Source organism: Vicia villosa, linkage group LG3, assembly GCF_029867415.1.
Source record: "Vicia villosa cultivar HV-30 ecotype Madison, WI linkage group LG3, Vvil1.0, whole genome shotgun sequence".
Classification (NCBI taxonomy): Eukaryota; Viridiplantae; Streptophyta; class Magnoliopsida; order Fabales; family Fabaceae; genus Vicia; species Vicia villosa.
Genome location: NC_081182.1, coordinates 6,280,895 through 6,304,300, shown reverse-complemented (window position 1 = coordinate 6,304,300; position 23,406 = coordinate 6,280,895). Strand labels below are relative to the sequence as shown.

Genomic DNA, 23,406 nt, shown 5'->3' with positions numbered 1-23,406 from the left:
AGGGGAAATCATTAACATAAGAGATTCAAGTTTTTCAAGAGATCCAAACACTTCAAATTTCAATGGTTTGTCATCATCAAAAAGGGGGAGAATGTGAAGTTAAGACTCTCCTTCTATTTTGTTTTGATGAAGACAAATGATCATGGCAAAAATATGGAAAAAGCCTCTAGTGCATTTAATCAAATCAATACTCAAGATTCATCATGTGAAAAAGCTAGCATCAAAGAATGCAAGAATTATATTTTAACGACTAACATTGATCTTGAATTATTGAGGTATAAGCATGCAATTCATATTGATAAATTAGTGCTCAATATTTTCCATAATTCACTTGCATGCATAAGTCATTTATGTTAAAGTTCTCAAATTATCATGCATAAAAATATTTGACTCAAATGAATAAAATGCTTATTTTTTATCATGTATTGTAAAATTTATTTTTCATGTTTGAACCATTTTAAATCACTTTTAAATATTTTATTTTTCATGTTCGAGCCATATTAATCACTTTCAAATAAAATCTATTGACTAGGATAAATCAATAGATGTTGCATTAGGTTGGTTCAAATAATTAGACAAATTACCATGCATAAAAATCCTTAATTCAAAAACATAATAAAATAAAATATTTTTTTTAAAAAGTTGTCAGCACTTTTTAAGTCAGGTCTGGTTAACTGACTTAAGAAAATCTGATGTTGTTTAAAATTTAAATAATTATTTGAAATTCAAATTTGCTGCGAACTTTTTAAGTCAGGTATCCGTTTGAACCGACTTAAAAAGTCCTATTCGGATTTTTAAAAAAAATAGCAACTTTTTAACACCTTTTCATGCACCTTTTAATGAATCATTTTTATTTTAACATGGAATTTGTTCATGAATTCACCATGATTCATAAAGGTGTTATGCTCTTATAAATACATTAAATTTCAAATTATAAATCACTTCTTTCATAACAATTTACCATCATTTTCTTACGAATTTTCATACAAGTGTTTTGGATGCTTGAACTTTCATTGAGAGTTTTCTGCACATTGTTACATAATAATTCAGAATAGTTTCTCATTCATAAACACTTGAGCACTTATATCTTTGTAAATTGTTTTTTCTTGAAATAGAAGATCAATCTTATTGATTAATACATGTTCATCAACTTTATCTTATTCAAATAAATTTCCAGAATTTAGTTATTATTGACTTGCTATCCAGGATTGTTGGAAGCAAGGATTTTTGATTAGTGAGGGATTGTTTTCATAATTAAGTTGGTAAATCCAAGAGGATTGTTCTTGGTAGTTGAAATATTGTTGTCCAGGATTGTTGGAAACAAGTGAGTCATTAAGGGAGGATTGTTCTCTTAATGTACTTAGTGAAAATCCAAGAGGATTGTTCTTGGTGTTTGTGTGGGTCTTGTACAAGTCACAAACAGTAGTAAAATCTCTTTCATGTTGAAAGGGGACTGGAGTACTCTCGGACTGTGAGGGGAACCAGTATACATCCTTGTGTCATTTATTTTTCTGCACTTTATTGTTTTCATAATCTCACCATAAACCAGAAAAATAATATCCTTCATCATTAAAAACCAGATAAATTTTCAAAGTCCTAATTCACCCCTCCCCTCTCTTAGGCGCACTCTTAAACTAACAATTCTATGTGGCCTATAAACTTGTTAAGAATATTCTTTAGATGCTGGAACAATATCTGATGCTGGACTACATTCATAAGTTCCACCTTTAGAGGTATGACCGTCGTCGGAAGTTAGATTACCACAAGTGTTTGGATCATCATCAAAATTTGGATCAGAATTAGTTTCAACTCCAGAGTCAGACTCGCCTTTAGAATCTCCTTCACCTTCATGGTTACCTTCAGAATCTAACTCATCTTGAGAGGTAAAATCCCCTTCAGAGGCAGGCTCTCCTTCAAAAGTTAACTCAGGTGTAAACTTTGCACCAGAGTTAGATTGAGATTTTCTCCAATCCCATACTTCTGTTTCCTTCACAATGATATCTCTGCTGACTCCAACTTTGTTAGTGAATTCACAATAAAGCTTATAAACACATGTACTATGGTATCCAATCAGCAACATTACTCTGATTCTAGCATCCAGTTTCTTTCTAGTAGCACCTGGAATATATTTGTAACAAACAAAACCAAATACTTTGAAATGAATCACACTTTACTTATCTCCAGTCCATTTCTCAAAAGAAACATTTTCCTTCAGCTTCTTGGTTAGACACCTGTAATACGGTGGAAGAACTGACTTTTTAGAAATATGCGGATAGCAAGAGTCGCCACCGACTTTTATTTTATCCAATAATAAAGGCTAAAAGAACAGAAAAAGACCTTTTAAAAGATTTTGAGTTCGGGGGGTAGGTTATACAAAGGGAAGGTGCAAGCACCCTTTGTATCCATGGTTATCCATGGGCTCTTAATTGCTTAGCTCATTTTGTTTTCAAAAATGTTTGGAAAAGTGTCGTGTGTGAATAGGAAAAAGATTTTGAATAAGGACTTTAGCTTGTAAATAAACGTAGCCTTTTTGAATTGATTTGAAAAGGAGGTGTGAAAAGTAATTTGAAAGTTTGAATGTGTGAGCAAGCATTTAAGAACACCTACCCTAAGATTGTCTTTCTTGTTCTTTAAGTTTTCGTTTGAAAGGGTTATCCATACCATAAAGAGGGCAGGTAGTCCTTTCATTGGATTAGTGGGTCATCGAAGATTGTCGTTCACTATAAGATTGTCCCTACCATAAAGAGGGTAGGTAGTCTAAGGGAAGGATATAATAGTCATTTAATCTTTTTAGGCAGCAGGCGAGGATACCTTAGCAATTGGGACAATCATCATTTACCGAGGCAACTTCGAGGGACAAGATCATTTACTGTTAAGGCAACTTCGAAGGGACTATGATCTTATGATGATGAACTGAGAGTCACATTTGTTTTGCTTAGGTATCCTCGCAATCCAGGGACTTGACTATTTTCAAAAATTAAGGCAACAGGCAACGTGCGATAAGAAGGGTTACCCTAAAGGTGTGTGTGTGGCACAATCACGTGGTTAATTCACATATTTTATCTTGTAATTAGTGAGCTAATTTATTTTAAACAAGGCTTGCACTCCCTAAGATTACTAACCACGCAGTTAAAAAAATAAAGGCAGAATTTAAAAATCTTACGCTATTACAATAAACACCTGTGGGCAGAAAAATAAAGGCAAGAATCATAAACCTAAACTATTACAATAAACACCTGCAGGGAAATAGAGGCAAAATATGGAAGGAATACAATAAGCCATTATAGGGCTTTGGGGCAGATACAAAATTAAGCAAAATATAATAAAGACAGACTCCAAATGGGGAACAAGTTAACCATAGTTAATAGAATAAATAAGGAAAGGAAAAAAGGCGAATGAAAAGGCAAAAAAATAAAGGGAAATTAAAAGGTTTTTGAAAACAACAGGAGGAATCCTGATTTTAAAATATTTATAATAAAAAGGGTTAGTAAAAACAGTGATTAATAGTTATTATGAAAAACAGTTAGCTTAAAATAAAATCAGGGTTTGAAAACCTAAAAATAATTAATTAACCTAAAATTAAATTAATTAGCCTAAAAATAATTATTAGCCTAAAAATAATTAATTAGCCTAAATTAATTATTAGCCAAAAAATAATTATTAGCCTAAAAATAAATTAATTAGTCTAAATTAATTATTAGCCTAAAAATAAATAATTAGCCTAAAAATAAATTAATTAGTCTAAATTAATTATTAGCCTAAAAATAAATAATCTGATAAAATCCTAACCCTAATTCATGAAAATGGACAACATCTACCTATTATATATTTTAGGGTTAATGGTTAAAAATGAGATTTTACCAAGGTTTTCAAGGGCAATGAAGCAAACAAATAAGTGTAAGGAAGAATTGACACCTGCTCCATAAAATAATAATAAGAATAAGAATATTAGTAATAGTAATAATAATAACACAAGAAAAGAATTGGGGTTTAGCAAATTAAATTATGGACAAAATTATGAATAACTTTGATTTGGCCAAATACCAAAAGGTTTTTGGCCAATTATGAATAACCTTGATTTGGCCAAATACCAAAAGTTTTTTGGCCAAAAAAAGCAATTGGGGTACCATCCACTTGGTCAATCCATAAAAAACCTGTTCATAAACCAATGCAATGTTACGGTTAAGAAAACAAATGAAAAAAATAGAAAAGTGATTAAAATAAAATCAAAAAAATATAAAAATCTGATTATAAATCAAATAAAATAAGAACACGAAACTACAATTTTTTAAAGATTTTTTAAAAAAATATGAAAATAGAAATTAAATCAAATAAAATAGAAAAAAGAGGAATTTGCGATTTTGAGGGTCGAAATCCTTTATAAAGGAGTATTGTTCTACGATTTTTTTTCTGAATTTCTGGAAAAAATTCGGAGCAAATCGAAACAGTAGTTTCAGAATTCGACTGATAGGCTGAAAAATTTATTACTGTGCTACAACCGGAATTACAACCCTGAAGAAGGAGAAGTATGAGAAAGTATTTTTTGTGTTTGTGAGAAGAGAGAGAGTCGGAGTAAGGGTTAGAATTGTTAGTCCCTAATGTATAAAAAATTGTTAGAAGTGAGATTCGAACCCGGGACCTTTTGGTCGTGCGTCTTTTGCCCTCAAATTCTTACCGATTGCACTACGTCAATTATTTGAAATAAAATGACATAGTCAATTATAAGAGGGCAAATTTTGGGGTATGACAACACCTGTTGAGCATATATGCTGCAATGACTACAACTTCACTCCACAAGGTGTGAGGGAGCTTATTCTCTATCAGCATGCTCCTTGTCATATCAAAAAAAGTCATATTTATTTTTTCAGCAAGACCATTGCGCTGAGGAGTGTATGGAGCAGTAACCTCATGCTCAATTCCATTCTCCTCACAATACTTCTTAAACTTTGTAGAGTTGTACTCACCTCCACCATCAGTTCTGAGAACTTTCAGCTTCTGACCACTCTATTTTTTAGCCTTTACTTTGAACTTTTGAAACTCGACAAACAACTCATGCTTAAACTTAATGAGTGCTACCCATGTCATTCTTATGAAATCATCCACAAAAGACACAAAGTACTTGTTTCCTCTAAGTGAAGGTACTTCAAATGGCTCACATACATCAGAATGCACTACTCCTAAAGCATGCTTTGCTCTAGGATCTACTTCTAATGAAAATGGTAATATAGGTTGCTTTCCTTTCATGCAAATATCACATGACTTCTCAGGCTTCACAATCTTAGGAATGTTATGTACCAACTTATTATAACTCTAATAACCTAAGCTTCTAAAGTTCAAATGCCCCAATCTCTTGTGCCACAACTACTGTCACCTTCAATACCTTCTGCACTAAGGCATTTAATTTTAGCTGTCTCCACATTCACCTTGAATGTTCTGTTGCTTCTCTAATTAGAATGCATAACCAGCTTCTGATCATAATCATACAACTTCAAGAGATTGTTCTTCATAGTTATTGAGAAACATTTCTCAATTAGCTGAGCTTCGCTCATCAGTCTGCTCTTCATACCATGAACATTCCAAACATCCTTGATCATAACAGTTGTTCCGTTATTCACTATGGGTTTGACATTTCTCATTCCTTCAGCATTAAGGTACTTATCATCAACACATCTAATCTTTGTCCTCTTTATAGAGTCAAAGTTAATCAACCATTGTTTGTTTTCGGTTAGGTGATTTGAGCATTCAGTATCCATATACCACCAGTTTACCAAATGTCCACCATCAGATTCAAAAGCCATCAATAGCACATGTTCACCATCATAATCTCCTTTGCCTTTGTTTGCTTCTTTTGACTTCCTTTCCTTGTTTGACCAAAATCCTTAGCAAAACGACCAATCCTAGTACAGTTGTAACACTGAATCTTTCCTGTGTCACACATATCCTTTCCCTTATGATGTTTCTTCTCATCAGACTTGGAGGGTTATGACTTCTGAGAACCACCATGTCTTTTTTGGCCTCTGACCAAGATTAGTTCTAATTCTTTTTACCAGAAGACGCTTTTAGAGTTTGCTCTACTTCTATTTCAAAGTTTCTCTCAATCAGACGCAACTCTTGTGCCTCTAGACTACTCTGCAGCTCTTCAATTCTCATGGTGCTTAGGTTCATAGAATGTTCAATTGCTACAACAATGTAATCAAATTGGGGAGTAAGTGATCTCAATACCTTATCAACAATAAATTGTTCATAGAGTGTTTATCCACAAGTTTTCATCTCATTGGTGACCACAATCACTTTGGGGATGTAATCTTGTACCTTTTCATTATTCTTCTTGTTGAGATTCTCATACTGCTTACGTAGAGTCTGAAGCTTCACCTTCATCACTGATGCATCACCGTACTAGTGTACCCCACGCAACCTTCGCCTTTGTTGAATCAATTATCTTCTCAAATACATTTGTATCTACATATTGATGGATATAGAACAATGCCTTCTGATCCGTCTTCCTCGTTTCATGTTGCGCATTTCTTTTCGCTTATGTTGCATCCGCTGCAACCACTGTGTAACTGTCATTGACGAGATCAAGAACATCTTGAGCTCTAAATAACACATGCATATGAATCATCCACTGATTCCAGTTCTTTCCATTAAATACTGGAATCTTTGTGTTGAAGCTACCATTTTTTCTGTTTATTTTTGTTCTTGTGCAAATTCACTCAGATCTAACGAACACTTGTGTTTCCCAATCCCTCAGAATCAAGAAATGTGATTATGTTCCGATTTCAATCGTAAATTCAATGCAAATTCAAGAAACGAAATCAATCACACGCACCTCACATAGACTCGTATTTCTCTTTCCTGAATCAGAATCGAAGCTCTGGATACCAATTGTTGGTGCTCAAGGTTAAAGATGAAAGAAAAGAGTGTAACAATCTCAAAATGAAATCAGTTACAAACTGAACTTTCTTACACACTAAATCTTGAGTTCAATATTTATACAATCAAACTTAAATGCAATTCAAATTAATTTGAAATGCAAATGTTGAAACTAAATGAAACTGAATCTGAATTACTTCTAACGGGTATAAACTACCAATCATCAGCTATCATCTATATTCACTAAACAGAGTCTTAGAGAAAATGAGGTGCGAGCTTAATCACATGTTCGCCACATGATCTCTTCACTTCTTATTCAAATATTCTTTGCGTTGTTTGTGAAATGAAGAGTTAATCGGTCAATGAATTTGACCTTCAACGAACTTGTCTTCTAATAGTTGGACCCAACCAAAAATATTATAGTTCATATTTTCTCTAAAGTATGAAATCTATAATTGCGAAAGGGTTAAGGGAAGATATTTCGGTACAAACTCTATAATCTTAACAAATTTTTTAAAAAATTCACATTCAAATCTTACCTTCCAAATGATTTTGTATAAAAAATTAATATCAAAGAGAGGTTCACATGGTACATAAAAAATATGTTGATATTCTAAAATTTAAACGGAATTTTATAGCGCGTAAGAAGTGGGAGGAATTTCTCAATTATTATGGGAACTTCTTTTCCCACCTCTATACCGTCTCACAAATTTTTGGTGAAAATTTAAAAATATCTTTAGAGTTCGGAGATGCATCTCGGACGCACACCAATTTTTTACAAAATTAAACGTAAACGAGTGAGACACCCTTATTATACTTAATTTTAATTCAGAGTTGCATCTTCGAACATGTATTTGATATGTTTCGGAGATGCATCTTCGAATACACTTCATAGTATTCGAAATACTGACGTTTACATAACTAACAATGCATTCTGGAATGTTTTTAAATATGCATTTTCGAACTAATATTTGACAAAAATGGTATTTCAACTTGATTTACGAAAAATGAGATGATTTAAAGTATGATCGGATATGTACTCTAAAAACACGAGAGAATAATTTGAAGTTTTGAAAAGAATGTGAGGCACACCCCTAAGGTGGAAAAGAGTTTTCCATTATTACTAACATGTGACCCAAATTCATTGTGTGAGAAGTTGATGAATAATAGGAATTAATCTGGTATCCCCAATTTTATCTAACACCCCCTAAAACATAACATGTGACTCAAATATAAAAAATTTATAATTTTTTGGACGATACCGAAAATTTTGAGGCGACTATCGGCAATTTCATAAAATACTAGTAAGTGTTTTTGGTATTTTTGCAAAATTCCGGTGAAAATTTCTGAAAATTTCAAATACTTTTTAGAGGAGTTTGAACAGTACATTTTGGAATGGGAAATTTTATTTTTTTTTAAAAAATACTAAAAATTTTAAAATTTCAGATAGTTCAACTCCAAATATATCGACAAAAGTTTGATCGTTGAAAAAAATACAAATAATAAAACTATAAGAAATTTTAGTATAATAGAAATTTTCTATTCTATAAAAATTCAAAATTTTCAATAATTTACAAATATAAAAATTTCAATAACAATTACCGAAACTTTCAACTACGAGAAATTTTATCTCCTCAATCGATAAATTTTGTACACTCCATTTCTAAAATATTCATTATGCGAATTATAATTTTATCTCCTCAATCGATAAATTTTATCTCCTCAATCGATAAATTTTGTACACTCCATTTCTAAAATAATTCATTATGCGAATTATAATTTTATCTCCTCAATCGATAAATTTTGTACACTCCATTTCTAAAATAATTCATTATGCGAATTATAATTTGGGGGTGACTATGTCTATGAATAACCCTCGCCTTAGCCTTAGTAGCTCGTAGAATAAACGGCAACTGCTACTCCTATTTTACTTTCCTATTTTCTTTCATCAAAATTAGTAATAATTAATTTATTTATATCAGATTACACGGCGGAAGAAAGGTCCCATAAAAAGTCTCTTCTACCAAACCTGTTCAACCAAACGACCAAAATCACTGTTCTGTCTTCCATTCCCAATTTCCCAATTTCCCAAATCTTCATATAACCTAATTCAACCCCAATCGTAATCTATCATCTTCTATAACCTATCTATCTAATTTTCTTCACAATTTTTCATTATTCATTCTCAAATATCTTCTTTTTCTTAATTTTTCCAGTTTTCTCAAGATTAGGTCACAGAACAACGTTTTCTCGGATTCCTTATTGTTCCAACGACATGGATACTGTGCCCGATCAAGCCACTAGTATATGCCCTCACTGGTAAACAAACACTTCGCTTTTGATTAATCTATTATTTGATTTACGAGCTCAATTGAGCTTGTTTTGGGGTTTGGTGGTTTTGTTCTCAAGAAAATTGATGTTGATTTGTTTGTTTTTGTGATTTTTTTCAGTGATCGGGCTATTCCTGCTGCGAATATTGATTTGCATTCTGTTCATTGCTTAAGGAACCTTGAAAAGTGTAAGGTTTGTGGTGATATGGTGCCGAAACAACATGCTGAGGATCACTACTTAAACACCCATGCGCCGGTATGATAACTTTTGTGTTTCGTTTTAGGTTTTTTGTTTAGAGAAATCACTTTACTACTAGCCTAGCCTGTGAAGTTGAGAAGTGTGTATAACTTGATGAAAAAGTATAACAGATAAAATAAATGTTGGGGGTTTGTTTTGAGGGATTCATCGGTCGAAAATTGATGTCTATGTTAAGATTATTTGCTGATTTAGTTCTTATTTAATTAGGGTTTAATCACTGCTCTGCTAGTATAAATCATCGATCCAATGTTATCGATGGAAAACCATGGTGGAAAGCCAAAAATCTCAGTTATAAGGATATGTTTAATGGGTTGGTTAGAATGTCTGATATATTACATCTACCTTGCCACCTTTTTTTTTCTTCGAAAGCTTGGTATCCAGCCTTGCGACCACTAATCCAAGGGGACCAATCTCACAGTCTACTTGCGGGGGCCCATTTAAAGCCAGAGCAAAACTTTGTATGATTGACCCATCACAAGAATTATTACCTAGCAGGATATCAACTTGAGACCTTGAGAGGAGCACACTCTCGGGACTCAAGCCCTCACCAACATGCCAACCCCTGGGGTTAATCTTCCTCACCACTCAGGGACAGAAGTTTGTTATTTGAACAGTTTATTTTTCCTTTTTCTCCTCACTTTTTTTCCCATGCTTACCAACTGAAAATCACAACAGTAAATTGGGAATACACTTAATAAGAATATGAAAAATCTAAATAATATTAGAATTATTTTAAATTCAATTCTAATGATCAAAAACCAATGTAATTCACAAGTTGAAATAATTAATTTGACGATCCTTAGTTGTGGAAAAAAAGAGGGGCGTATTTTTAGTTTCATAAAGATAAAATGATTTGTAAAAATAGAAAATGAAATAATAGATGGATAGGAGGAGTTGGGTATTGATATATTCAAATTGATTTAAGGATAGGTTAGTTAGGTTTTCTTCATAATTTTATGCGAAACTTGAATTGGAAAATGATAATTCGAATTGGAAATTGATTAGTTAGTTAGGTTTTCTTCTTAATTTTATGCGAAACTAGAACCGATTCTGAGTTTCGGGAAATTTGTTATTAAGGGAATTGACTTATGTTCAAGTGCTTGGTTTCAAGATTCATTACATGAACTTATTGGAGATCTGAAACACGTTTTCCTGAAAATGATAATGGGATATCTTGAAAATTCCCTATTTCAAAATGTTAAATTTGTAAAGTAATTGGTGCTTCAGATCATAGGTTTACATTTTACAGATTAACTATTGGTTTTTATTATGTTTTTTTGGTACTTTTGTTCAAAACAGATTATATTTTATTGTCAGGATTCAATTATTAGATCATGGACTGTGGAATGGGAATTTGGTGGAAAGTTTGCTGTAATGACTAACATGTAAATTTATTGAGTCATTGTTATTTTAATTGTGTTCATTGTCATGGATATAATGTGAAGATTCCTATCAGTCCCCACTATACATGCTGTGACTAACATAAAGCTTGCATAAATCGGGGAATCTGATCACATGCATCACCTGATTCAGCTCCCCAGGCCGGGCACACTATGACATATTGAAGTTGGATTTAAAAAGTCACTTTCGCATTAGTTTCTCAAAAGAAAATGTTCACTGTGCAGGTTGCTTGTTCATTGTGCAGTGAAACAATGGGGCGTGATATTTTAGATATCCATAAAGGTGAAAAATGCCCTCAAAGGATTGTCACCTGTGAGTTCTGTGAGTTTCCATTGCCAGCAATTGATCTGGCAGAGCATCAGGTGCAGTGGTCATAAAATACCTTTGAACTAAAATGTTTGCGATAAATTAATCCATGTAGTATATACCAAGACACTAATTTCATTTTGATCTTTAATAACTTTCAGGAAGTATGTGGGAATCGAACAGAGATGTGTTACCTTTGTAACAAATATGTTAGACTACGTGAAAGATACATTCATGAAGTTGATTGCAACAGACTTGAAGCCAATGCTGCAGGATCTTCAAGGTACAACTCAATATAAATATAATTTACAGTACATCATAGTTATTCTATTTGTTTATTCTAATATTGGTCCATCTTGTGCATTTTTCGTGTGAAGGGATGAGAGGCCAACTGAAAGAGATGAAAGTGCTCCAAGAAGGCAGCAGAACGAATTCTCAAAAAGCCGTCTTCTTATCACAATAGCAATAACTGGTATTGCTGTTATACTCGGATCTATTTTTTATCCGAGAAAGGTAGAGGACAGTAATGTGCATTAGCGGCGGAGGCAAAAACATGTTATGTTAATTTAAATTGTCTTATCTGTATAATTTATTCGCAGACAACAGAAGTACTTTACTACTAGGAGTACATTAAAACACACCGGCATTGAGTCAAGTGGTTATGTACTATTTTCCTGGGTTCTGCATTCATTCATTATAAAGATTGACATTCCTTGTTTATATAATTATATCTTTCAGTTACTGTTGGAGAATAAAACAAGGAAGTTGTATACCATTGACCTCAAACTCACAAGTACTCCTAGTCCATCCGTCTTATAATGACTAATCTATTAGAATAAAATAATGTCCTAAAATGAATGATCCATTTTAATTTTCAATAAATTTTTTTCAATTCTACCCTCTAATTAATAAAATTTTTACAATTTCCAATATATAATAGGGGTATTATAGTAAAAATAATATTTTTTTTTTATTTTTATATATTTTTCTTAATGTGTAAAATGGTATGCTGAGTCACTCATTGTGGGACGGAGGAGGGAGTATTAAATTTAGAACGAATTATTTTATCTTAAAATAATGAATTTTGTTTATATTTTTAGAAATGAATTATATGATTTTTTAAATATCAAAATTCTTTTTTACTACATTATTGCTCCTAAATTGGAGGTTGAAGATTATGTGAGAAAAACCTTAGGATTCAACTAGTGATGGAGCAATGTTATATATGACAATGTGTGAATATTTTTTATCGTATTTATCATATTGGATCGTCAATGGTTTGCAACAGTAGTAATGAATGAATACTTGACCCTCTAATGAAAGAGTATCTATAGCCCTCAGTGTTGAGCCAAGATTTCCTATTTTGGGCGGAGTACAATTTATAAAATCTAAGAAAGAAAATTTATCACTGATATGATGATATTTTAACTTTAAAGTTGAATGTACATTTTTAAAAATAAATATTTTTACATTTAATTTTTAATTTTTTTTAGAAAGGAGGGCCGAAGCCCAAACAACAAAAACTACGGAATGACAGATCTAGCAAAAAGAACACCATCTAAATCTTCCTTTAGATTATGCAGCGGATCCCAATACATTCTGCAATCTTCTTTCAAAAGTCTACCTTCTTTAGCAAGAATATTAGCGCAACCATTCATCTCTCTACACGCATAAACAATCTTCACAGACTTCAAAATATCCACCAAATGCAGGATTTGATAATCAAGGCTCGAAGATCTATTTATCTTCATCTTGGCTTTAGACAGGAACTCTATTGCCGCAGTCAAGTCAGTGTTAACTTCCACCTGCGCAAAGCCAAACTCCACAACAAGCTTTAAACCTTCAAAGATCCCCCATAATTCTGCCATTAGCACACTTGTCTTGTCGATAAACTTGGCGAAACCTAACATCCACTCGCCCCTCGCATCCCGAATGACACCTCCACAGCCAGCTAACCCATTTTTATCTCTGGATCCATCAATATTAAGTTTAAAAACTCCATCAACAGGAAGACTCCACTTCACCATTACATGAAACTTGCGAGTATCCATGGTTCTGTGACTAATATGCATAGCCTTCTTATAATCATGAAGATTATTTTCAATGTTTGCAATGCAATTGAATGGTCTTTGAAACTCCACCGAGTGATTCTCTTTGTTTCGCCAAGTCCAAAGAAGATGACAACCTGTAGCCCAATAGTTACACCACTCGGTGTTCTCGTACAGTTTGGCCATAATATTGAGGTGCATCCAATCTTGCAAGTTAGTTCCAAAAAAGGCTTGCTTGATGCTGTTTGGGACTCTATTGTCCACCACTCTGGGAGCAAAACTATAGTCGCGCAGCAAATGGAGAGATGATTCACAAATGTTACCATACAGGCTGCAACTAGCACTTCCAAGCCCCTCACATGCTCAATCTATAGTTGGTTAGTAGCCTATCATGCATAAGAATCCATATGAAGCTTCTCACTCTTTCCGGGACCTTCATGGACCAAATGTGTTTCTAAATGTTATTATCATTAACAACTTCTTCCTGCATTAATTTAACATACATATTCTTCACAAAGAAGGATCCATCCTCTTCACTATCAATCATGAACTTATCTTCCGCGTTCTCCACCATCGGAGGTAAAGTAGCATTGATGCAAAGTTTAAAGTTTGAAGGAAGTCAATCCTCCATCAACTGCCAATTCCAACCTCCTTCCATATTAATCAGGTCATGAACAATAGCCTGCATAATATCTGTAGGGATGTTTAAATCATACTCCGCTATGCACTTTTCCTCCAAAAGCCATCTATCACTCCACGCCTTAATCTTCAAGCCATCTCCAATCCTCCATCTGCCATTCTCTAACAGCTTTGGGCTTGTTTTCACAATGGCCTTCCACACATTATAGTCGGTATTCTTAGCTTTAGGCTTGTTTTAACTTATGTCGAGTTAGTATAATTCATATTAATAAAAAAGATTAATTGTTATGCATTATTAGTATAAGTTCTTTTACACTGTTATTACACTACAACAATTCATAAATATTATTTTATAAATAATTAAAATTAAAATCAACTTTTAATTAAAATCTATAGTCACAATTAAGTCAGCGTAAAATTTCTTTATAATACCAATTAAATTCTTAAAAAAATAAATAAACAATAGGTATAGTTTTATGAATGATAAAACTTAGGTACAATTCTTTAGGGGCTGTTTTTACTATTTTCTAATGAAAAAATGACAAATATATTTAAATATCATTTAGTAAGTGAAAATAGGAAAAATTTGCATACATATAAGAGAAAATTATACACTTATTATATTTTCATTGAAAAATAGTAAAAACCACATCTACAAAATTGTACATAAATTTTGTGCTTTAATTACTTCGTTTAAATTTTTTGAAACTCAGTTTTTTGTGGTTATTTAACATTTTCATTATTTTGTGTAAGTTTTTGTTTGATAATTAGAAAATTTCTCAACAAACCCCATGAATCTCTTACACACACAAAATCTTTGTTTTTGCCTCCAACTTCCGTAGATGGATCTCCTAGTGAATCTTGGGATTTTCCCAATTAATTAGAAAAATCCCAAGTTCTGTAGATGCACCTCTCTATTATCAAACCCTATCAAACCTTTATGTAGATTTTTTACAATTAAGTGAGAATTTGAGATTTTCTCAATTAATCAAACCCCATCAAACTTTCCGTAGATGTAATTACAAGAATTTTTTTTTCAATTAATTGAAAATTTGGGATTTTCTCAATTAATTTATAATTTAATTGGAGATTTTCTCAATTAATTAGGAAAATCTCAACTTTCACTATGTTTTAGGTAGATGTAATCAAACTTAATTAATTTGGAATTTTTCCCATTAATTGAAAAAATCTCACGTTTTAAAAAAGTTTTGTTGGTGCACCGGATACCTGGGGTGGGGTGAGAAATTTTCGATAATTAAACCATTTTTTGATGCTCCGTTTTTCACTTTTTTGTGGTTATTTAGCACGTTTTTTGTGGTTATTTAACATTTTCATTATTTTGTGTAAGTTTTTGTTTGATAATTAAACCAGTTTTATTTTTGTTTATACCGTTGCCTAAAATATTTGGTCGGACGTTCCCTTAGAAGAAGTTTCTCATTTTATTCCCTTTCTTTTATTCTCCCAACCACCCCTTTCATTTATGCTCTTTGTCTGTCGCCGTATTTTCCGTTATCATTATTAATTAATCAATTTATACGCTTATTTTACAGTTACGCCACGTGTCCATTTCATCGCACTCCTCCCATCAACCCATCTCTACCGTTAGCGATTCATGATTTCTCGGTTCGTTTTTTAATCTGTTATAACCGTTTTTTCACCTCATGATCATCAATTGAAGTAACTGAATTTGAAAATACTGATATTATCGATTGATTCTTAACCCTATCTACCTTAGATTTCTTGCTAGTGTAAAGAAGAAGAAAAAGGAAGGATTCACCATGTCCGCACCAGGAGTACAGTTACACATCCAACAACACCATGTAAGTTTACTTCTCCATTGCTTCTCTCATTCTTGTGGATTGTGCATTGATCTATACGACACTGACATTTTTGATCGAAGGCATCGTTGTTAGATTTGATGGGTTTTGTTGTTAGTGTTTGTGTTGTGTCTGGTGTATGCGATGTTGATTTAAAGTATGATGGATTACTGCATTGGGATTTAACTATTTGGTATGTGCAGGTGGTGATGGATAATGGTATTGTTCAAGTTACATTATCAAAACCGGATGGAATTGTCACTGGGATACGATATAACGGTGTTGACAATTTGCTTGAAGTTCTCAATAAGGAGACTAATAGAGGGTATGTATTGTGGTTCTATGTTCTAGTGATTGATTATCGCCTTTTCTATTTGTCTTTTTTTTAGTCAAGTGGCCTAGTGGCTGGAATTCACCCTTTAAAGCTAAACAAGTGGGATGTTGCGGGTTCCAACCCGCGCCCTGCTTCTGATGTCCGTGCACAGCTTAAATGGACTAATTTCTTGCTAATATAAAGAAGAAAAAGGATGGATTCACCATGTTCGTTCCAGGAGTACTGTTTCTCTTTGTCAACAACACACATCTCTTTTTCTGGGATCAGCCGAATAGAGTATCCATGATTTTAAATTGCGGTTGTGGTCGTGGATGCGGTTGCAGTTGCGGGTGTTGCTATTGCTGTCATTGCGGTTGCTGCAACTTGAATTTTGATTGGGAGGTGTTTGAAAAACACTTAATGTTAAGATTTTTCTTTACAGCATAAGTAAATTGAGTTTTGGGATTATGAAGTTTTGAGTTTTGATGAAAATACTTGAAGAAACATTGTCGAAGTTCTGTGATGCGGTTCCTAATGCAGCCAGATGGGTGATTTTAAATCACACCGCAATTGCGGTCCGATGCGGCTATGGAGACTACCACACCAGTAATATGGTGGCTGCGGACTGCAATTTAAAACCACGAGAGTATTCACTGTTTTGAAAATATAATGCTTAAATAAAGTAGTAGGTAATCAACAATTCAAACTGATAGGTAAGTCATAGGTTCACAATTTGTTTACATGGTACAAATGCAAAGATGTACATATGATGTATTTGGTTGAAAAATCAATTTTGTTTTGCCATGTGGACAATGGTGTATTTACATCTAATTTAGGAAAGAATGAAATTACTATTTTCTTATTGATTGTGTAGAAATCAGAGGGAGACATCCTTTTTTAGATAGAATCTTAATTTTATCTTTCAATTGAATGTGTAGGTATTGGGATCTTGTTTGGAGTGCACCAGGAGTCAAAGGCGGCTTTGATGTGTATGCCAATACTATTTTAGTTTGTTATGGCCTGAACGGGTCTTTTGATATTATTACGCCATGTCAATTAGAATTTACAATTAAAATGGGAGTGAGTGGTTTCTATCTCACACCAGAATATAAAATATAAACCAGCTGTCAAATGTGAATTCAAGATATTGTGATTCAGGATTAGAGGAACGCGTTTCGAAGTTATAGTTCAAAACGAGGATCAGGTGGAGCTATCATTCAAAAGAATGTGGGATCATTCTCTTGAGGGAAAGTATGTTCCTTTAAATATTGACAAAAGGTAATTGCTCAAATTTTGTGTATAAATGACTTTTGAAATGATAACTATTTGATTATTATTTGTAAATGGTATTTCAGATTCATTTTGCTCCGTGGTTCATCAGGATTCTACTCTTACGGAATTTATGAGCACTTGCATGGATGGCCAGATTTTGATCTTACTGAAACGAGGATCACTTTCAAGCTTAGAAAAGACAAGTAATCAGTTTTCTTAAAAAATAGTGTGTGTGCAATTCCAATTTCACAAATCTAGAGACAAAAGTAACACATGCATTCTTTTTCTGGATCTTTGGGAATGTTACATTTAAGACAATAGTGGAAAGGGTTACAATAATTTTTTGCTTTTGAATATTCATCCAATTTAACAACCAAGTTTATAGGTTTCAGTACATGGCTATGGCTGACGACAGGCAAAAGATTATGCCTTATCCAGAAGATCGGATGCCAGGAAGATGCCAACCCTTGGCCTACCAAGAAGCTGTTCTACTAGTAAATCCTAAGGATCCACGATTGAAAGGAGAGGTACTGGTCGCAAATACATTCCCATGGTAGTCTATTTTAGGTCTTATATACATGCATGCTTTAAGAGAAACAAAAACTAGAAACAAAGACCATAGTTGAAGCCCATAATCTCAAAGGTAAATATCAAAACAAGAAACCAGAAACCCCATTTGTGTAAAGAATAGTTTTCAGTCTTAGAGATAAGTACCCATCTCGCATATTCAATTTACACAAAAATCCTTGAGTGAAGTCTACAACAGACTACTATAGGGAACAGAGAAAGTATGAAAGTATGTGTAAAGGGTGTCAAAAAATCTTTTCATCAGGGTAGACAGACTAGGGAGAATATGAATGTCTGGTCATTAGAGTGTGTGTATGTTTCTTAAGTAGCATGGTGTGTTGTCCATTTGCATGATTGTACTTGATATATGCACGATTATATTCAAAACTAATGCCGAAACATGCTAAATTGCATGTTCAAAACTAAGTCCACAAATTCATCTCTTTTGTCCACCTTGACCATCTCTGAGCCACTCCTAGATTCCTTTCAGCCTAGTTTTTTCAGGCTCACAGCGGCCATTTGGCTAATCAATTCAGCTATAAATAAGTAGAAAGGATGAAATTCATGATTAAATATACTAAAACATAAAACAAAAATACATCTTATTTTCCATTTAGATATAGACTAGAAAGAAAGTCTACTATCAAAATATTTTCCATTTTAATATCCTTCTTACAACTCTTTCTGCGCCTCTTCTCTGCCCTCCAGACAAAACGCAACTCTTATGTTAAGACTTTGGGTAAATTCTTCTATATTCAAAACTTAAAACTCATTCACCCATAATTAATTCAAACGCAAGTTTTCGTTGTCAAATAAGATAATTTTTCACGTAACTATTTGAAAAGGAGATAAGCATGATTTCCTTTGCATGGATCGAGTGTGTATGAAGTCTTCTATTATGTTCTTATTTGGTTGCAGGTAGATGACAAGTATCAATATTCATGTAAAAATATAGACAATAAAGTCCATGGGTGGATATCTTTCAATCCACCCGTAGGATTCTGGCAGATCACACCTAGTGATGAGTTTCGTTCTGGTGGACCCTTCAAGCAGAACTTGACCTCTCATGTAGGACCAACCACACTTGCTGTAAGTGAATGCACATAGACCATGATGATAGATTTCCTGCATGGCTATTACAAGTTGAGCACATTTTACCGTATTATTATCTCTTATAACATCACATGTATATTAATTTGGCCTCATCAGATGTTTCTTAGTGGTCACTATGCCGGACAAGATTTGGTACCCAAATGGAGAGGCGGTGAACCATGGAAGAAAGTTTTTGGTCCTGTATATATTTATCTCAATTCTGGATCAACTGACCCACTCGTGCTATGGGAGGATGCAAAAATAAAAGTATACCTAATGCACATATCCCATGTACTTTTCTTGTTTGAATGTTGATAGTATAGTACAGTTGGATGCAGTATGTTTTAAGATAAAGATTGATTTGAACTGATATTCAGATGGCGACCGAAGTTCAAAGCTGGCCATATTTATTCCCTGCTTCAGAAGATTTTTTAAAACCAGATCAACGGGGCAACGTTAGTGGTAGATTACTTGTCTTAGACAGGTAAGCAGGCATGATTTTTCCTAGTTTGTTCTTGAGGTTTTTATTTTGCATTGTTGGATGAGTATCTTATTTACTTGTTACTTGTTAGTGTATTGGATGGATACAAGCACAGTTTTCCTAATTATGTTGCAGTTCAAGTTTAGTGCTAACTACTGCAAATTTTTTGTAATGCATTAATGTCATTAATTGAATAAGTAATCAGTTTCTGAGCTGCATATGGTTGTTCTTTTTCCTCGAGTGAAATATTTTAATTATTTTTAGGTACATCAGCACTGACTTAATACCAGCTAATGGTGCTTATGTTGGTCTGGCTCCACCGGGAGATGCAGGATCATGGCAAAGAGAATGCAAGGTGTTCTTGCTTCCCTTGTTGAAACCTAGTATTTTAGTTTCATGAGCTGTATTTAGTTTGTGCTCATCTGTCATTTCCCCTCTCCTTTTTACGGACAGGGACTCCATGATGGGCGTATTAAATTTCTCTTTGCTCTATAGTATGGGCTGTGTTGGCAGCAGCTATTCCTTACAGTTACAGATTTAGTCTTTATTTAACAATATGATCTGTTCGTTATTTAGTAATTGAAAACAGTTATTAGTTTAAGCTTCAGGCCAGCAATGAAATAGTCTCACTATTCACAGATTAATTTGTCCACGTAAACATAATCATCATTATATTGTTTTTCTCTTCTTTTGAAACACATAAATTAACTGAATCATGGTAGTAATAAGAATGCTTTTGTGTGCGCCCAAATAAATTTCCTTCTAGAACATTATTTAACTTCTACTCCTATCAGGACTATCAATTCTGGACCAGAGCAGATGTGAATGGATTTTTTACGATTAACAATGTACTTCCTGGTGACTACAACCTTTTTGCCTCGGTACCTGGTTTTGTTGGAGACTACAGATTCGGTGATTTTGTGAAGATAACCTCAGGTTCATTAGCTTGGTCAAAGTTGAAATCATTTGCCATAATGAAAAACAAATTACATGCTTACTGAACTTGCAACACAGGTTCTTGCATTGAACTGGGGGAAGTTGTATATGAACCTCCAAGGGATGGCCCCACATTGTGGGAAATAGGTATACCTGATAGATCCGCCGCAGAGTTTTATGCCCCTGATCCCAATCCACAATATATTAATAAGCTTTTTATAAACCATCCCGACAGGTTAGCATCGTAAAGCTCATTTCTTCTGTTCCCCCCTCTTATATTGCTACTCAGGATTTTAGTTAATTTTGAAACTATATTAGATATTATAACACAAAAAATACCGAAATCAGGATCCTACTATGCATTTATTGTGTTTGCATATGATGAAAATATTTCCTTGATATGTCGGTCCTGTTTTTAGATCTTCCATTTTTCTCAAAACCTGTAGGTTCCGGCAGTATGGATTGTGGGAGAGATATTCAGAATTATATCCTGATGCAGATTTGGTTTACACAATTGGTGTTAGTGACTATAGGAAGGATTGGTTTTATGCTCATGTTCCCAGGTCCGGTTCTTGGAATATTGATTATTTCTATAACAGGATTCGAGACTATAGTGCTTACTTCATCTTTAATAGTTGCATACTTGCATTTTTTTTTTTTGTTGAGTTAAACGTTATATATTAGCTTATCATTTTCCAAGCTTATATAACTTCAGAAAAAGAGAGGATAACACTCATGAAGGAACAACTTGGCAAATAAAGTTTGAGCTCAGTGGAGTTAATCAAGGAACTACTTATAAACTGAGAGTTGCAATTGCATCTGCAACATTAGCTGAATTGCAGGTAAACAAACTCCCCTCACACGGATCTGGATTGCATGCAGTCGGCACACATGTGAATATTGTTAAAATTTTGTCCTAACCTTGTATATGTTGTTTGCGAAGATTCGAGTCAATGATCCCAATGCAGGGCGTCCCGTATTTACCACAGGATTAATAGGAAGGGAGAACTCAGTTGCAAGACTCGGAAGTCATGGACTCTATTGGCTGTACCATGTGAACATACCAAGTTCTCTTCTTGTTGATGGCTCAAATACTATATATTTTACACAGCCAAGATGCACCAGTCCTTTCCAGGGTTTGCTGTATGACTATATTCGTTTGGAAGGACCAGCTTGTTCTTAAGAAGTAATTTGACCCATCCTTTGGGAAATGAATGATACAAAATACTACTGCAATTTCATAATGTTGGAATCAATATATTTGCTTTTCTAATGAAACAAGGGGATGTTTTTGTTTATGAATATTGTATACATGTTTATGTTAGACTAGTTCATCCACCCATTATTCATGAAATAGGCAGATTGAACACTAGTTTTCTGCACACCATTTTGAATAATGAGTGTTTCATCTATATAACACTTAGTATTTGAACCTAAGCGAGTATTAAATAATTCACGTACTCCCTCTTTTTTTTTATTATATAAGTCGTTTTGAAAAAAAAATTGTATTTAAATATATGTCGCTTTACAATTTCAATAAATAATTAATGATATTTTTCCTATTATATTCTTAAATATTTATTATTGTATCTCCTTTCAATTATGTAAATTTATCTTCTACATGTCATTAGTGAAAGATAATTTTATAAAAACATCGTAATTTTTCATTTTCATATAACAATTATTATTTTTCTTAATATGTCTGAAATGTCCAAAATGACTTATAGTAAAAAATCATATAATACTAACAAATTTATGATATATTTTAAATTTTGCTGTTATTAGTATATGAATTATGAATGATATCTTTGTTTTTTATGGACTTTATTGGTTGTGCTATGTTATTGGAGAATTTTAAAAATATACATTTGAAAAATTATTGACTTGAATCTCTACATATTATTGGAGAATTTTCAAAATATACATTTGAATAATTATAAAATAAATGGTGAATTTTCAAAAAATATATTTGAAAATTTATATACTAGAATCTCCACGTATTATTGGAGAATTTTTAAAATATATATTTGAAAAATTATAAAATAAATGGTGAGTTTTCAAATTATATATTAGAAAATTATATTTTACAAGTGTTTGATATAATATTTGACATTAAAAAAGTAATTAGGTTAATTGTTGATTTGTTTGTCACAAGAATGAAAATGTACATTGATGTGATGAGATTCAAATTTGCAACCTTTGAATAAGAGAAACATATAGTCATTGGTTATTTTTGAACCAATGTAATATACATTAGTATGTTATAAGTCTTGAGGATGGTGTATATATAGAGCTCCCAGACCAATATAGTTCTAAATTGTTGAATCTGGTTTATGAATGAAATGAGTTAAATATGAGTAAAAAATTAAATTCATTAACTAAACGAACTGAACTTGAATTATATATATCTCGACTAATTAGATTCAGAATACACACCAGATATAAGTCTAAAATGTCTTATACTAAATATTAGTTAATAGATATGAATCAAGTTGTCATATATAATTAATTGTAAAAAAAAAAGGTTGTCATATATAATTAAATATTTTTTAAATCATAAAAAAATTACTTTTTCTTTTGAAAAAATAAATACCATTTAATTTATTCTTATTAACGGTTGAAATTTGAGATAAGACTTTAAACTTACACCTAATATAATAAATTCTCCTTAAACATTGATTATTATCTTCAAATTATGAATTGTCTTCATGAAAATCATCTTTATTGGAACTTGACTTCACAACATGTTTTTTCTTCAATTTTTCATTCACAACTAAATGTTTATAGTTGAATTGCAGCCAAACATTCCAAATCTCTTCAATATATTCTCAACATATTTCTTTTAACAAATGAAAACTTCACCATCCTCTTGGTAAATTTCTTTTGACCCAAATCATTCATCATTTCATCCCATATCTCACCATCATTTATCTTCTAAAAATTTCAATAAGCTTTATCTTATTTCCAATAAAGATTAAATCACCCAGTGCAACCAGTATTTTAAAAACTGGATCGGACCGGTCGAATCAGAAACTGGTCTGGTTCAATAGCTGGATCGAGAATGTAATTGAA

The 23,406-nt window shown here is 32.8% G+C and overlaps 2 protein-coding genes across 3 annotated transcripts; both read left to right on the top strand.

The window, feature by feature from the left end:
- Positions 1-8,791: 8,791 nt before the first annotated feature.
- Positions 8,792-11,942, top strand: LOC131654809 (uncharacterized). Its single transcript, XM_058924739.1, has 6 exons — positions 8,792-8,995; positions 9,090-9,192; positions 9,324-9,459; positions 11,088-11,225; positions 11,331-11,452; positions 11,547-11,942. Exons 2-6 carry the CDS (start codon positions 9,149-9,151, stop codon positions 11,704-11,706), a joined length of 600 nt encoding a protein of 199 aa, XP_058780722.1. The 5' UTR covers positions 8,792-8,995; positions 9,090-9,148; the 3' UTR covers positions 11,707-11,942.
- A 3,317-nt stretch (positions 11,943-15,259) lies between these two features.
- LOC131660158 (uncharacterized) lies at positions 15,260-21,632 on the top strand. 2 transcript variants are annotated; one of them, XM_058929318.1, is made up of 16 exons: positions 15,260-15,479; positions 15,592-15,676; positions 15,877-15,998; positions 16,925-16,975; positions 17,145-17,264; positions 17,342-17,461; positions 17,644-17,785; positions 18,744-18,914; positions 19,035-19,208; positions 19,295-19,401; positions 19,663-19,753; positions 20,193-20,334; positions 20,413-20,569; positions 20,781-20,897; positions 21,050-21,176; positions 21,278-21,632. In XM_058929318.1, exons 1-16 carry the CDS (start codon positions 15,469-15,471, stop codon positions 21,515-21,517), a joined length of 1,977 nt encoding a protein of 658 aa, XP_058785301.1. In that variant the 5' UTR covers positions 15,260-15,468; the 3' UTR covers positions 21,518-21,632. The 2 variants fall into 2 exon arrangements, with proteins under 2 accessions (XP_058785301.1, XP_058785302.1); XM_058929319.1 differs by having other exon boundaries at positions 15,261-15,479; positions 19,035-19,184.
- Positions 21,633-23,406: the final 1,774 nt, after the last annotated feature.

Excerpts from the sequence above, each read along its gene's own strand:
- LOC131660158 (XM_058929318.1), top strand. Across the intron at positions 19,209-19,294 it reads ACCTAATGCACATATCCCAT|ATGGCGACCGAAGTTCAAAG; the intron begins GTACTTTTCTTG and ends ACTGATATTCAG. Across the intron at positions 20,898-21,049 it reads TTTTATGCTCATGTTCCCAG|AAAAAGAGAGGATAACACTC; the intron begins GTCCGGTTCTTG and ends ATATAACTTCAG.
- LOC131654809 (XM_058924739.1), top strand. The coding sequence starts at position 9,149 with ATGGATACTGTGCCCGATCAAGCCACTAGTATATGCCCTCACTG. Across the intron at positions 9,460-11,087 it reads ACTTAAACACCCATGCGCCG|GTTGCTTGTTCATTGTGCAG; the intron begins GTATGATAACTT and ends TTCACTGTGCAG. Across the intron at positions 11,453-11,546 it reads AATGCTGCAGGATCTTCAAG|GGATGAGAGGCCAACTGAAA; the intron begins GTACAACTCAAT and ends TTTCGTGTGAAG.